The following is a 14,569-nucleotide window of genomic DNA, read 5'->3' on the forward strand; positions in this document are numbered from 1 at the left end:
GGGGGGGGGGGGGAGAGAGAGAGAGTTAGAGCTTACTGATGCACGTCAACATTATTACACTGATAACAGGTAGAATTGCTTTTCCAAAACCTGTATCACCGCAAAAATCACAGTTTTTTCTGCAAGTACACGTTGGAAACACAAGAAATTTAGAAGTTGACAAGACTCTTGATAGGACTTAAGATTACCATATGAACAAAATGATATTTAAAGACAAAATGTCATCAATACATAAAGCTAAATCATAATCAACAAAATCAACTCGTCTTCTTTCATACTCTCTTCGTTTAAAAAAGAATGTCCTTCTTTCCTTTTTAGTCTGTTTAAAAAGAATCACTTCTTTCGTTTTTTGGTAACATTTTAATTTCAGCTTTCCACGTGACATATTTAAGACCACAAGATTAAATGACATTTTTATACATTTGACATAACTTTAATTTAGAACCACAAGATTCAAAAGTCTTTTTTATTTTCTTAAACTCCGTGCCAAGTCAAACCAAGTCATTCTTTGTTAAAGAAGGGAGTAATATATAACAAAAGCATATCCATCGGCGCATTCCAAGTAGTTTATGTAAGTTTATTTGTTATTTTTTACTTAAATGTTACACCATTAGACACACTCTAGCTGCCGTTAACATCTTCTCTTGGACAATCTGCTATAGAGCAAAAACCTTATACACAAATGAAACCAAACAAGTATCCTTACTTTAAAAAGGCATAATCATCTGCATATACAGGTAAATGTACTACCTAAAAATTCATTGAAAATTAAAAAAAGACATAGAAATTATAGACGTACTTTGAGAATCACTGCACAGGGTTGTGGATGCAAGTATAAGGAGCATAAAATCATTTATAAGCGTTCTCATCACCAGATTTTTGCTGCGCATAAACTCCAATAAAGATACAATCATATATCTTCTTTACTCGGAATATGGTTGTTGAATATACTTTCCCAAATATCCCCACGGAGAACAAGTTCAAATTTAAGAGTATCAGGCAAAAGACCTGAGAACTCATACACCTTACGTCTAACTCTAGGAGTATGAGCCTGGATACAATTATTGAGCATCCCGACGACAATTTCTAAATCACCTAAGATGTCAAAACTTCCCCTGAAATGCAAAGAGAAGAGATATTAGATCAATTATCATCTAAATAAGAAGTACATATTCAGATTATCATTATGTCATATATTCTTCGTGCCCTACTCATTACTTTAGTTATACTAATGGCACCCCAACCAGCTTGCATGTACCATAACTAATTAATGGGCAACCAGTCCATCTCACCAACACATATGACACGTTAATTCTTCCCAGTAAGGCTAGAATAGATGGGTGCACCATGTGTTGTAGTTGAGATTCAAACCTAGAATATTTCCAAGTTCCACATAGTCATCTCCTCGTAGATCAACATTATGTTATTGACAAAGCGTACTATATATGTTTCCTTACTTATCAATAAAGAAATTACAAAGATTAGGTTAATTAGTTAGCTGATTACTGGAAAAGATGGGCAGACATGAGCTGAATTTGAATTAGTAATAACTATACATGATGAAGGATACTTACTTCTGGGAAGGAACTAGAGCAGGACCACAAGGGTGTGTCATAGATGAATTCATCATTCGACTCTTATTCACAATATCGGGACTCCTTTGGTCCAGACTAGTAGAACCATTCAGACTTAAAAAATAGGCTACATCAATGGGATGGAAGTACAGAAGTAAATAAATTTTGCTAAAAATCCCTTGAGTCATGGTTGCCATGAATTCGGTTAACACAGCCCTTGAGGAGACCGTATTTATCAGCGGAGATTCATATTTCTTGATGTTTGACGACAGATCAAGTGCTTCTTCAACATGTAGATATCTCATTTTTCCTGTCCGTACCTCTTTTTCCCAGTTGATATGATGTTCACCAGGAAACTTACTATGTTTCTTTGGTTGCACAGTACTCTGACAAATCTTTTCAGAGGCATGTAACTTTGATCCCTCATAGGGCAGATTTTTTAGTCCCCTCGATGACGACATTTCCCCATTTTCAATATCACATTCTTCACAACACCAATCTACTGGTGCATCAACATAATAGCGCCACATGCTATATCTAAAAGCAAGAGAAAATGCTGAATATTTTTAAAATAGAAAAGGACTATATATGCATAAAAGATACCTATAATATTTATGAGAAATACCAAAACATGCACAAAATGTTCAAAAAGGAAAGCAAAACTGATAGTTTAACTAGCAATTTCCTTTCAGAGGAACAACCTCTTGTGTAAAAAGATCAATCTCTCTTAGAATTGTCAAGTAAACTAAAACAAAGAAAGAGGATGAGCCGTGAAACAACTATAGGCCATCCCAGAAACAAATTTCAGAGTAGCTAAAACTTCCCCTGAAATGCAAAGAGGAAGAGAAATTAAATTAATTATCCTATGACTAAGTAGTACAGATTCATATTATCATCATGTCATATATTCTTCAGTGCCCTACTCATTATTTTAACGATATTAATGGCATCCCAACCAACTCGCATGTATCCTAACTAATTTATTTGGCAACTAGTCTATCCACAAACAGATTTTGACACGTTAATGCTTCCCATTAAGGCTAGATCAAATGGGTGCACCAAGTGTTGTAGTTGGGATTCAAATATAGAATGTTAAAGTTGTTAGTCTATACCTTAACCGCTTGTCTATATCCTCGTAGATCAACATTATGTTGTGACAAAATGTATTATATATGTCGTCGTACTTATCAATAAGGTAATTTCAAAGATTAGGTTAATTAATGAGCTGACTACTAGAAAAGATGGGTCATTCAAAAATAAATATGAGGTGAATTTGAATAAGCAATAACTATACAGGATGAAAGATACTTACTTCTGGGAAGAAACTAGAGCAGAATCACAAGGGTGTGTCATGTTCATCATTCGACACTTATTCACAATATCATGACTCCTTTGTTCCAGAATAGTAGAACCATTCAAACCTAAAAAATAGGCTACATCAATTGGATTGAAGCTCGGAAGTAAATAAATTTTGCTAAAAATTCCTCGAGTCACGGTTTCAATGGATTTGGTTAACACAACCCTTGAGGAGACTGTATCTATCAGCGGAGATCCATATGTCTTCATGATTGATGACAGACCAGGTGCTTCTTCAACAGGTAGATATCTCATTTTTCCGGTCCGTACCTCTTTTTTCCAGTTGATACGATGTCCACCAGGAAACTTACTATGTTTCTTTGGTTGCACAGTACTCTGACAAATCTTTTGAGACGCATGTAACTTGGAGCCCTCATAATGCAGATTTTCTAGTCCACTTGATGAAGACATTCTCCCTTTTCCAATATCACATTCTTCATAACACCAATCTGCTGGTGCATCAAGATAATAGCCCAACATGCAATATCTAAAGGAAGAGAAAAGACTGAATATTTGAAAACAAGAAGAGGACTATGTATGCATAAAATAGACAGATAGTATTTATGAGAATTAAATGCCACAACCTGCATTAGAAATTCAAAAAGAAAAGCAAAATTGATAATCTAACTAGCAATTTTCTTCTAGAGGAACAACACCTTGTGTAAAAAGATCAATCTCTCTTAGAATTGTCAAGTAAACTAAATAAAAGAAGGATGAGCACAGATACAAACTATTGGGCATCTCAGTTACAAATTTCAAAGCACCTAAGATGTTAAAACTTCACGTGATATGCAAAGAGAAAGAAAGATGAAATTCATTATCATTTGACTAAGCAGTAAACATTCAGATTATATTATGGTGTATATACTTTCAGTGACCTACTCATTATTTTAGTGATACTAATGGCGTCCCAACCTACTTGCATGTACCTAATTCATTTATTTGGCAACTAGTGCATCCCACAAACACATATTGACACGTCAATGCTTAACAGTAAGGCTAGGTCAAATTGGTGCACCATTTGTTGTAGTTGGGATTCAAATCTAGAATGTCTAAGTTGTTAGTCGTATGCCTTAACCACATGGCCATCTCTTCGTAGATCAACATTATTTCGTTGAAAAAAATGTATTATATATATTTCTGTATTTATCAATAAGGAAATTGCAAAGATTAGGTTAATTAGTCAGCTGACTTCTAGAAATGATGGGCCATTTAGAAACGGACATGAGCTGAATTTGAATAAGCAATAACTATACATGATAGAGGATACTTACTTCTGCGAAGGAACTAGAGCAGGATCACAAGGGTGTGTCATAGATGAATTCATCATTCGACTCTTATTCACAACGTCAGGACTCCTTTGCTCCAGACTAGCAGAACTATTCAATCCTAATAAATAGGCTACATCAATTGGATGGAAGCACATGAGTAAATAAATTTTGCGAAAAATACCTCGAGTCATGGTTGCTATTGATTTGGTTATCACAACCCTTGAAGAGGTCGTATCTATCAGCGGAGATCCATATTTCATGATGCTTGATGACGGACTAGGTGCTTCTTCAACAAGTAGATATCTTATTTTTCCGGTCCGTACCTCCTTTTCCCAGTTGATACAATGTCCACGAGGAAACTTACTATGTTTCTTTGGTTGCACAGTACTCTGACAAAGCTTTTGAGAGGCATGTAAATTGGATCCCTCATAATGCAGATTTTCTAGACCGCTTGATGAAGATATTCTCCCTTTTCCAATATCACATTCTTCACAACACCAATCCACTGGTGCATCAACATAATTGCCCAGCATGCAATATCTAAATGAAATATAAAAAAGTTGAATATTTTTAAAATAAGAAGAGGACTATGTATGCATAAAAGATATAGACAGTTATTACGAGAATTAAATACCACAACATGCACTAAATATTCAAAAAGGAAAGCAAAACTGATAATCTAACTAGCAATTTCCTTCAAGATGAACTACCCCTTGTGTAAAAAGATCAATCTCTCTTAGAATTGTCAAGTAAACTAAAAAAAAACTTCCTCTGAAACGCAAAGAGGAAGAGAGATTAGATCAATTATTATATGACTAAGCAGTACAAATTTAGATAATCATTATCTTGTATATACTTTTAGTGCCCTACTCATTATTTTAGCGATACTAATGGCATCTCCACCAGCTTGCATGTAGCTTTACTAATTCATTTGGCAACTAGTCCATCCCACAAACGCATATTCATGACATGTTGATGCTTCCCAGTAAGGCTATGTCAAATGGGTGCACCATGTGTTGTAGTTGGGATTCAAAGTTGTTAGTCCTATGCCTTAACCACAAGGACATCTCCTCGTAGATCAACATTATGTTATTGACAAAATGTATTATACATAATTCTGTATTTATCAATAAGGAAATTGCAAAGATTAGTTAATTAGTCAGCTGACTTCTAGAAATGATGGGCATTCAAAACAAACATGAGCTGAATTTGAATAAGCAATAACTATACATGATAGAGGATACTTACTTCTGGGAAGGAACTAGAGCAGGATCACAAGGGTGTGTCATAGATGAATTCATCATTCGACTCTTATTCACAATATCAGGACTCCTTTGCTCCAGACTAGTAGAACCATTCAGACATAAAAAATAGGCTACATCAATGGGATGGAAGTACAGAAGTAAATGAATTTTGCTAAAAATCCCTTGAGTCATGGTTGCCATGAATTTGGTTAACACAACCCTTGAGGAGACCGTGTCTATCAGCGGAGATTCATATTTCTTGATGTTTGACGACAGATCAAGTGCTTCTTCAACATGTAGATATCTCATTGTTCCGGTCCGTACCTCTTTTTCCCAGTTGATACGTTGTCCACCAGGAAATTCACTATGTTTCTTCGGTTGCACAGTACTCTGACAAATCTTTTGAGAGGCATGTAACTTGGATCCCTCATAAGGCAGATTTTCTAGCCCGCTTGATGAAGACATTCTCCCTTTTCCAATATCACATTCTTCATAATACCAATCCACTGGTGCATCAACATAATAGCCCAGCATGCAATATCTAAAAAGAAGAGAAAAGGCTGAATATTTTAAAACAAGAAGCGGATTATGTATGCATAAAAGATACAGACAGTATTTATGAGAATTAAATGTCAAAACTTGCACTAAATATTCAAAAAGGAAAGCAAAATTGATAATCTAACTAGCAATTTCCTTCGAGAGGAACAACCCCTTGTGTTAAAAGATCAATCTCTCTTAAAATTTTCAAGTAAACTAAAAAAAAAGATGAGCGCGGATACAATTATTGAGAATCCCGGATACAAATTTCAAAGTAGCTAAGATATTAAAACTTCCCTTGAGATGCAAAGAGAAAGAGAGATTAGATCAATTATCATATGACTAAGCAGTACATATTCAGATTATCATTATGTCATAAATACTTTTAGTGCCCTACTCATTATTTTAGCGATACTAATGTCGTTCCAACCAACTTGCATGTACCCCAACTAATTCATTGGACAACTTATCCATCGCACAAACACATATTTACAAGGTAATGCTGCCTAGTAAGGCTAGATTATATGGATGCACCATGGGTTTTAGCTGGTATTCAAACTTAGAATGACCAAGTTGTTAGTCTTGTGCCTTAACCACTAGGTCATCTTCTCATGGACCAATATTATGTTGTTGACAAAATGTATTATATATGTTTACGTATTTATCAACAGGAAAAATACAAAGAGTAAGTTATCAGTCAACTAACAACTAGCAAAGATGGGCCATCAAAATATAGGCATGAGCTGAATTCAAATTAGTAATAATTGTACACGATGATAGGTACGTACTTCCAGGAAGGAACAAGAGTACGACCATAAGGGTGTGTTGTAGATGAATTCATCATTCGACTATCATTCTCAACATCAGGACTCCCATGCTCCAGATAGGTAGAACCACCCGAACCTAAAAAATAGGCTACATCAATTGGATGGAAGTACAGAAGTAAATAAATTTTTCTATGAAAGCTTTACAGATATTGATTGTGTAACGGAAATCATTTCGAAATATAATATCGACTCTAGATATATCAACACCATTTTAAAAAAATTATACGAGTTTTAGTATTTTGGAGCTTTTGAACCTTGAACTGTCATTTTTTACTAGAAGTTAAAGGAGGATGACCTCACAATCCAGTTCTTATGCTACCATCAGCTCTAGAAGAGTCGTTTTAGGCTAGTGACATAGTTGACACGACTCCCGAGGCTTTCAGCGTGAGTCGATAGCCTAACGCATTTTACCTCTTCCTTTTACTTGTTCTTCCATCACTAATTATTTTCATCTAGATAAATAATTTTCTTCTCATTTAAGCACAACACTTCACCCTTTTTAACCACACAATATTAGTGATTGTTATAAGAATAGAAACATTAATGGCGGAAGAACAAGTGGAGGGGAGGCTAAAATGGGTTGGGACATTGAGATGACTTGACATGTAATATTTGTTTCTTCAAAATGTTTGCTATTATATTGGATCAAGTATTCACCTTTTAAATTTAACTTTGAATTATTCAAGTAATGGTAGTGTAATTTTAAATTTTAATAGTATAATAAGGAAGAATAAAATTGATTTTTTCTCGAAGTAAAGAATAAATTTTGACCATTTTAACATTTATAAGTATAGCTATTAAAATCTTGTCTGGATTTGAATCATGATAGTGCACAGCTTCACCTACTTCAGTAGTTGTTAAATTACATTATTTGATGCTCGTTACAAAAAAAAGTCCAATTTTCAAAAAATTTAGAGTGATTTATTATCCGTCTAGTTGAGAATTGCAACTTACCAATTTTGTTTTTTATAGTTAAAACTTTGCAAAATAATTTTTTTTTATTAGTACTACTATATATAAGAAAGGATATCCAAAAAAATTTAAGCAATTCCGTTATGCAAGGTGTGCCTTGGGCTAGTTTTATTAATAAAGAGAAAAGACTTTCAAAGAAAAAAGTAAAAGAAGGGGGGGGAGGCTAGGACATCATAAATATTTCATAATTTTAAATAGTAACGTTTTCACGTGGGCACATGTATATACCTTTAAAATACACTATTAAATTAGTGTAGGGGTAAAAGGTCCTCCATAAAGTTTGATATCGTAACAACAATTTCGGTCAAAATTGAAATATTTTTTAGACCCTTTTCACTTAAAATAATTTAATGTACTCAATCTCAGATTCTCAAAAGAGCACGGTGTGGAGAAATATTCATTATGTAACTTCTAAAAATTTTGACAAACAGGGAGAAACAATTTGAATTTTAAAACTCTTCAATGTATAGGGAGAAGCAATTTGAATCTTAAATTTGTTGGAATCGTTAAGATTGGTGTCTGTCTGATTGATAGTAAGAAAGAATCAGGTCAATTTGGTTATATTCGCAATCTTTTTAGTAAAACCAATCAAATAGTATCAGTTTTCAAAATTTAAAATCAAACCAAACCAAACCAAATATAGAATAATAGTATAATCTCAATTTCTTTTAGTAAAATAGAAATTAGAAAAGCTTTTATGCATGCATTTATTTGGTTTTCTTTTCTAAATTTCAAAATATAAACTAATAAAAATTAAAATATCTTCATTTAACTTTTGGATATCATTTTTTTCTTTTAATATTTTAGAAGTCCTTATAAAACATCAAATTAATGTGATAAAAACTTGCAGAACACAATTTGCAGTTGCTGAGAATGATGAGTTGTGTGGCTGCTTAATCATAAAGCCCCTCCTGCTCCCACACATCAACAAGAAAGTCTACCATTTCCTGATATATAAAATGCACAACAGTTAGCAACTAGCTACATGTAATATGGAAAGAAAAACTACTCATAGCTAATTCGATAACTTACCGGTAGAGGGATTGGCTGAGGGAAAAGCTTATTGGTCCCTAGCAACGTTACATAATTTGTATCCGAACTGCAATTTATGATGGTAGAATGAACTTGTCACACATGTATGTAATCCAGCATAATGCGCGATAGTTGAAAACAGTTACCAGCAAAAATCACCCAAGTCAAGAGACACGGTATCAAAACTATGGCCTGCACGCCTTTTACCTTGTCTTTCTACCATCAGTTAATTTTTCCCTTTACTCAAAGAACTATTCATGCTTACACCTCCAAAAATGTGAGAAACTTACCTTAATTTGGGTTCTCGAACTGAGGCACCCTTCTGTGGTGTTTTATTTCCACACCATTGTTGCCTCGTTTGATTCCAAAGAAGTAGACCTGTTCCAGGTAATGTTTCATTCAATGATACGATAAAGAAAATACAGAAAGGAGTTTAAAACTGAGCTAAAATGAAAAGAACACCACAAATCATGCTTTCAAGTCTGTATATGGTCTCTCTATTCTATACCTCAAATTGTGCATGGGATTTCTGCAAAGCCCATAAGCCATGCCATTCATAGAAAAATGAAAGTTAATCAAGATACCCACCCCCTTTGAAAAAAAACAGAAATCCCAAGTGTTTATGAAATTTTGGGTCGACCCTTTGTAAAAATTCGATGAAATGGGAACATTTGCAATAAAATCCTAATACAAGGGCCCTTTGTTGGCCATCCAAATGAGGCAGTGGCATGACCAAAAAATGAGAAAGTTTGGGGCCCTCTAGATGGACCAAAGTTCAAGAGTGACCCTAGAAAGCAAGTAATTGAAGTTGAGAAATTATCAGATAATTATTTAACCATTTTTGGTAGTGTTCCCAGGAAAGGTTTATCTATCTTACCCATTCGTCATCATGAATCATGTCTCTGTATTTGTGTACAAAGACTAAGACGTTGCTGATCCCCATGCAGGTTTACTTGCTACTAGTAAACAATTGGGATGATTTACATCAAAATAAAAGGAGACGAAAGTATGCACTTGCCATGATTTACAAATTCCGAAGTGCTGCTCGTGGTGCCAGAATTACTGTGAGGATCAAGGGCCGGATTAGATGTGCTAATTGATGAGATGCTTCTCTGGGAGGGAAATGTGCTATTCTCCATCTCGCATGCACTACTGCTCCAAAAGTCGTCTCTTAAACTAGTTTTCCTCAATCGTTTGCTCGGAACTTTCAGTCCTTTAGATGGCTTATCCACTGAAACAACATGAGGAGAATTCACACAGCATCCAAGACAACTTCTGCTCTGTTGCAACCAGGTTTATAACCATTGAAATTGATTAGCGGAGCAAAAAGTTACAATAAGATACCCCAACAAAATTCAACATTCTAGGTGGAATTAAGCTACAGATCCATGGACAATCTAATAAGGCTTTTTTCTTATTAGGTGTACCCAAATTTGAGAAGTTAAGAAATATAAGCTACAAATGACCATTAAGAAACCATTAGGAACCACAATCAAAGTCAACAATCAGTAATGACAATCACATATTTAAATCCTGGAATCCATGCTTCCACAAATAATCACAAACATTGAGAACTTTAAAATCCAGGCGCAAAAGTCAAAGGAGCTAAGCAAAACTGATAACTAACCATTTTCTTAGTAGTTAATAGCTTCTGAAATATATTAATTAAATAATTCAAAAGCTAGAATCTGTCAAGATTGATGAGCAGCTGGCTGATTCTTACCTATGGAGAGATACAGAATTTTGGGTCAAGGTATGTTATAAAGTTCAACGTTAAAAATGGTAGGAAATACGGAAAACTGGCCATGGAAGATAATCTGGAAACTAGAGTTGCCTGCTTTACTTGGATTTCTATCCTTGGTGTTTGTGTTACTCATGACAATCCATGATGCTTGCTTTACTTGGGTCTTATTATAAGCAGTTGATGCTTACTACATGAAGAAACTTGTGAATCAGTTCATCGCCTACAGCCTACTTCTCCATTGTAATTTCTCCAGACAGTTTATGATCTGTGTTTCCTGAAATTTTTGGGATTCATATAATCATGCCAAACAGGCCTTAAACAGTAGCCACAATCAGACATCAAATATGGGAAGTAGTCTCTACTGGAATGCAGTACCAGTTGCATTTTCTGAGAATATCTGGCTAGAGAGAAACAATAGATGTTTTTCGGGTAAAAAGGAGCATCGCTTATGTAAAATCTAGATGTTTGAAGAATTTATCTTTTTGATGTAGCAGTGTAGGGAAAATGTTGTACCTGATAAAGTTACACCGTTAAATCTATTGTATTCTTTCAACATCTAGAAGGAAAACACTTGTTCTGGTGTACTCTTCTTTTGTACTTTCTTGGTACTCTTTCTTGGTACTCGTTATAAAATCCCCACATTTTCATTAACAAGTTATGAATTCTAGGTATTGACTTCATAGCAAATTAGCATTCAGCACAACACCCTTTACTATCTTTAAGCTTGATGCAACACTAAGTCAGAATTAAATCGATTGAATTAAATAAGTCAGAACACCACAAAGTACAGAACTTGATCTCCTTTAGGCCTATAGAAATTATGATAGTCTCTTTTGCTGGTCTAGCGCTGTATCTGATGTGAAAACAAAATTATTCTTATATAGTTATAATAGAATGAAACATGAATTTAGCGGAACTGCAAACATTGTGTTGTAGGGGAGTGCAAAATTGTTGAAAGGAAGACCTGAGAGCCCCATAAAGTGGCTACCCCATAATAATGTGAGCCTATATTGATGCATAAAATGATCAAGACGGACCTCAGGACTAAATTGAATAGATCTTTATGGACAATTTGACTTTAAGCTCAATCAAAAGCCTGGACCTCTGTCCAGTTATTCAGCTAGCAAATTAAGGTCCACAGCATTTACTGACTCATTTTTTTTAGAAAAAACTTGATTGTTATGCAATTTTTTTTTTTAACTTGGTAACTTTGAAGATAGCTATGCATTCAGTAAGTCATTTAGCATAAATGATATCATAAAAGTGAAGAACTTTTTGATGTTAAGTACAACAGGACAAGAAAGATGATAGGAACAAAGTGGGCAGATAGAGAATGTTAACACAATTTTCTATTTTCACCCAATTTCCATATTTTCACTTTCTAACTTTTTTTCTTTAGGGCTCTTAAAATGTTCTAATTCCTTCACTAATTATCAGCTAATAAAGATTCACAATTGATCCTTTATAAAGGACATCTACAAAGAGGAGTAAAAAGTTGTTTTTATAGGTTATATCATCTCTGAAAGTATTCTAACCCGCTTTTGATGTTAAGTAGTTCATGTTTTAAATAATCTTTAGTGGCTTTCACGGAAACGTTACCTAGATTGTAATGATAGTTTGGACAATATGTTCTTAAGTGCTTATCAATAAGTAAGTGGATTAGTTCATCCCCTAAAACATGTCTCATTGTGGTTCCAACTATTACCGAAATGGTTTTAAACCAGTTTTCACTACAACTTCTTCTGTTAAATTAAAAGGTAAGACTTCGAGAGAATCATTAGAAGAACACTTCCTTTCTCCAATCCCCATCATTATGAATCTCAATATCCAAATGACTTTTGAGATGATCATCCCAATGAGTTACCTTCACAGGAAAAGGAAAAAAAGATGTAGCCACCAAATCAATGGCTTCGAGTGAATTAATAAGTTTAATCCAGTTATGGACTGCAATCAGATAAGTTCTTATCAAGAAACCAGTATTAATGGACCTGTTACGTAAACAGATTGAACTTGAGATGCTGTTAAGGAATTAGCAGCATAATCCCATTAACATATTTTGACTGGTCAGAGCGACCTGTTTATATAAAAATTTCTATAGGGCCATTGGCAACCTAATCTATGTTAGCCCCAGAAAAAGTCAGAGTAGCTTGAGCATCTTAAAGCTAAAAACAAATTGGTATCCTCAAATTTATCCAGATCTAGAAAATAGATCCTCAATCTATTCTCCACCAAATTATAAGACAGGACAAAAATAACCTCTTACATTACAAAGGGATCTGCATTTTTCCTTCAACTTTTCCATCATCACCTCAATAAGGGCTCGAAGATATTTTCCAAAATACACTAAAACTGAACAAAAAGACTTCCTTTCAAAAGACGGATTCATTTCAATCCATAAACAACCCCTAATACACATGGCTAGATGAAAAACTTTTCACACTGTAGCTGAGCAAGAGAACTCTTTTCAAACGTAGCTAACCAATAAAGGTACATGAGGAATGTGGCACTCAAAGCAAGAAACACCTTAACATATCATGCAAAGCATGAAAATAAAGGAAGCAGATAAAGGAACCAGCTAATTCCTGCTTTATGCACCATTATTACTTTGCTTAGCCTGCAAGCAAATACCCAGATTCCAAATCACCCAAAAAAACTGCTGAAACCACATAGCTTTCCCAGTAAACTAAGAAACGCATTCTGAAGAATTCGTACTAAATTTAATTGCAACTCTTCACTCCTAGTCTCATATTCTTTTAATTTCAATAATAAAAAAACTTCCGCTTTTTCTTTCCCAAAAACAAAAATCACTTGCGCCTAGAGGCGGATCTAGAAATTTAGTTCAATGAGAACAAATTATACCGACCACCACCTTATCACTATGGTTACAATCATAGCATAATATATAGTATATACATACACTTCCACACAAACACACATACATGGTTCAAGTCGAAGGCAGTAGTTACGAGTACAACCACATGTATTATAATACTACATCCACCCCTGCCTCGCCTCAGGAACAAAAATACAACAACAACAATTACACCTCAATACCAAACTCAAGATGGGGCTGAACTTTGCTCCATTTAAGCTTATCTCAGACCAATACTACACAAAAACACAAACACCCCGCCTGAGTGTTTTATCCAGTTAAATTTTAGTTGAGAAACACATATAAAGGAAGAATAGAGTTACTCACCCCATGCAAGCCAATATGCGGTATATCCAAGAGGCAATTGATCTACAAAGTTGCATTTACAAGCAAATGGGTTTTCGTCAAAGCACAGATTTCAACCTCTGGACCTCCAATACAGAAAAAAAACACATCCCCCCACCTGCAGAAGAAGCTCAAAATAAGTGCAAAATCAAAACTTTTTACTCTTCAGCTATTGACAGAAGTTAATAATTGTCTCAATTAAATCAGTTCAGGTCGACTCTATGAAGTATGAAACAATTCTGCTGTATTCTCAGATCAATTTTAATTTAGACATCCTATAAATAACCGACAAAATGGGTATGCGAAAAAGCAAAAGAAATGGTCTTTTTAGTTACTCAGTCTAGTAAATTTCTTCAAAAGCAAAACGGAAGAAGAGGGGAATTGAAACCTGTGAAAAAAGCGTAGTTGCGGGATGTGATTATGTTGTTGATCTTTGGGTATATAAACGCTGAAAATCTTAAAGAATTAGAGAAATTCCTGGTGGTTTTATCTAGTTTGCTAGATTTGCAGATATCAGTCAGTCAAAAATGGAGACGGAAAGTTGTCGTGCTGAGCTGCTGGTGGTGGCCAATGGTGCGGCAGTGGGCCTCGACTGTCTTTTGTGCAATTAACGTTTTGTTATGTTTTTTAAGGAAGAAGAAGAAGAATGTAAAGCGCCTGTAGCTCAGTGGATAGAGCGTCTGTTTCCTAAGCAGAAAGTCGTAGGTTCGACCCCTACCTGGCGCGCGATTCCTTGCCTTTTTTAATAATTGTGTTACTTTTTTCGAACCAAATTCTAATTCCGCCGTTGTATTT

The 14,569-nt window shown here is 34.7% G+C and overlaps 2 protein-coding genes and 1 non-coding gene across 7 annotated transcripts in view; 1 reads left to right on the plus strand and 2 right to left on the minus strand.

The window, feature by feature from the left end:
* LOC114077679 overlaps positions 1-8,435 on the minus strand; it is a 9,709-nt gene extending 1,274 nt beyond the window's left edge. The window contains exons 1-8 of one of the 4 annotated variants that reach the window (XM_027918127.1): positions 7,105-8,435; positions 6,771-6,885; positions 5,450-5,986; positions 4,205-4,741; positions 2,887-3,417; positions 1,575-2,111; positions 800-1,115; positions 37-119 (exon numbers count right to left, since the gene is read on the minus strand). In XM_027918127.1, the coding sequence (XP_027773928.1) occupies positions 911-1,115; positions 1,575-2,111; positions 2,887-3,417; positions 4,205-4,741; positions 5,450-5,986; positions 6,771-6,826 (2,403 nt within the window). In that variant the 5' untranslated portion in view covers positions 6,827-6,885; positions 7,105-8,435 and the 3' untranslated portion in view covers positions 37-119; positions 800-910. Of the gene's footprint in view, positions 1-36; positions 120-799; positions 1,116-1,574; positions 2,112-2,886; positions 3,418-4,204; positions 4,742-5,449; positions 5,987-6,770 lie in introns of all 4 variants that reach the window. The other 3 variants (XM_027918128.1, XM_027918125.1, XM_027918126.1) reach the window with 3 other exon arrangements.
* Positions 8,436-8,528: 93 nt separating this feature from the next.
* Positions 8,529-14,316, minus strand: LOC107021499. 2 transcript variants are annotated; one of them, XM_015222176.2, is made up of 6 exons: positions 14,163-14,316; positions 13,757-13,892; positions 9,832-10,088; positions 9,104-9,191; positions 8,814-8,880; positions 8,529-8,728 (listed from the first exon to the last, which is right to left on the minus strand). In XM_015222176.2, the coding sequence occupies exons 2-6, from the start codon at positions 13,810-13,812 to the stop codon at positions 8,675-8,677; spliced, it is 522 nt and encodes a 173-aa protein (XP_015077662.1). In that variant the 5' UTR covers positions 13,813-13,892; positions 14,163-14,316; the 3' UTR covers positions 8,529-8,674. The 2 variants fall into 2 exon arrangements, with proteins under 2 accessions (XP_015077662.1, XP_015077663.1); XM_015222177.2 differs by lacking the exons at positions 13,757-13,892; positions 14,163-14,316 and adding an exon at positions 12,821-13,122 and having other exon boundaries at positions 9,832-10,093.
* A 111-nt stretch (positions 14,317-14,427) lies between these two features.
* Positions 14,428-14,500, plus strand: TRNAR-CCU. Its single transcript has one exon. It is a non-coding gene; the product is annotated as a tRNA-Arg (tRNA).
* Positions 14,501-14,569: the final 69 nt, after the last annotated feature.

This window comes from Solanum pennellii, chromosome 6 (genome assembly GCF_001406875.1).
Source record: "Solanum pennellii chromosome 6, SPENNV200".
Lineage (NCBI taxonomy): Eukaryota > Viridiplantae > Streptophyta > Magnoliopsida > Solanales > Solanaceae > Solanum > Solanum pennellii.

Coding starts and splice junctions, on each gene's coding strand:
- LOC107021499 (XM_015222177.2), bottom strand. CDS start 12,973: ATGTGTATTAGGGGTTGTTTATGGATTGAAATGAATCCGTCTTTTGAA. Junction 10,094..12,820: donor AATGCAGATCCCTTTGTAAT/GTAAGAGGTTAT, acceptor TGGTTGCAACAG/AGCAGAAGTTGTCTTGGATG. Junction 9,192..9,831: donor TTCGGAATTTGTAAATCATG/GCAAGTGCATAC, acceptor TACCTGGAACAG/GTCTACTTCTTTGGAATCAA.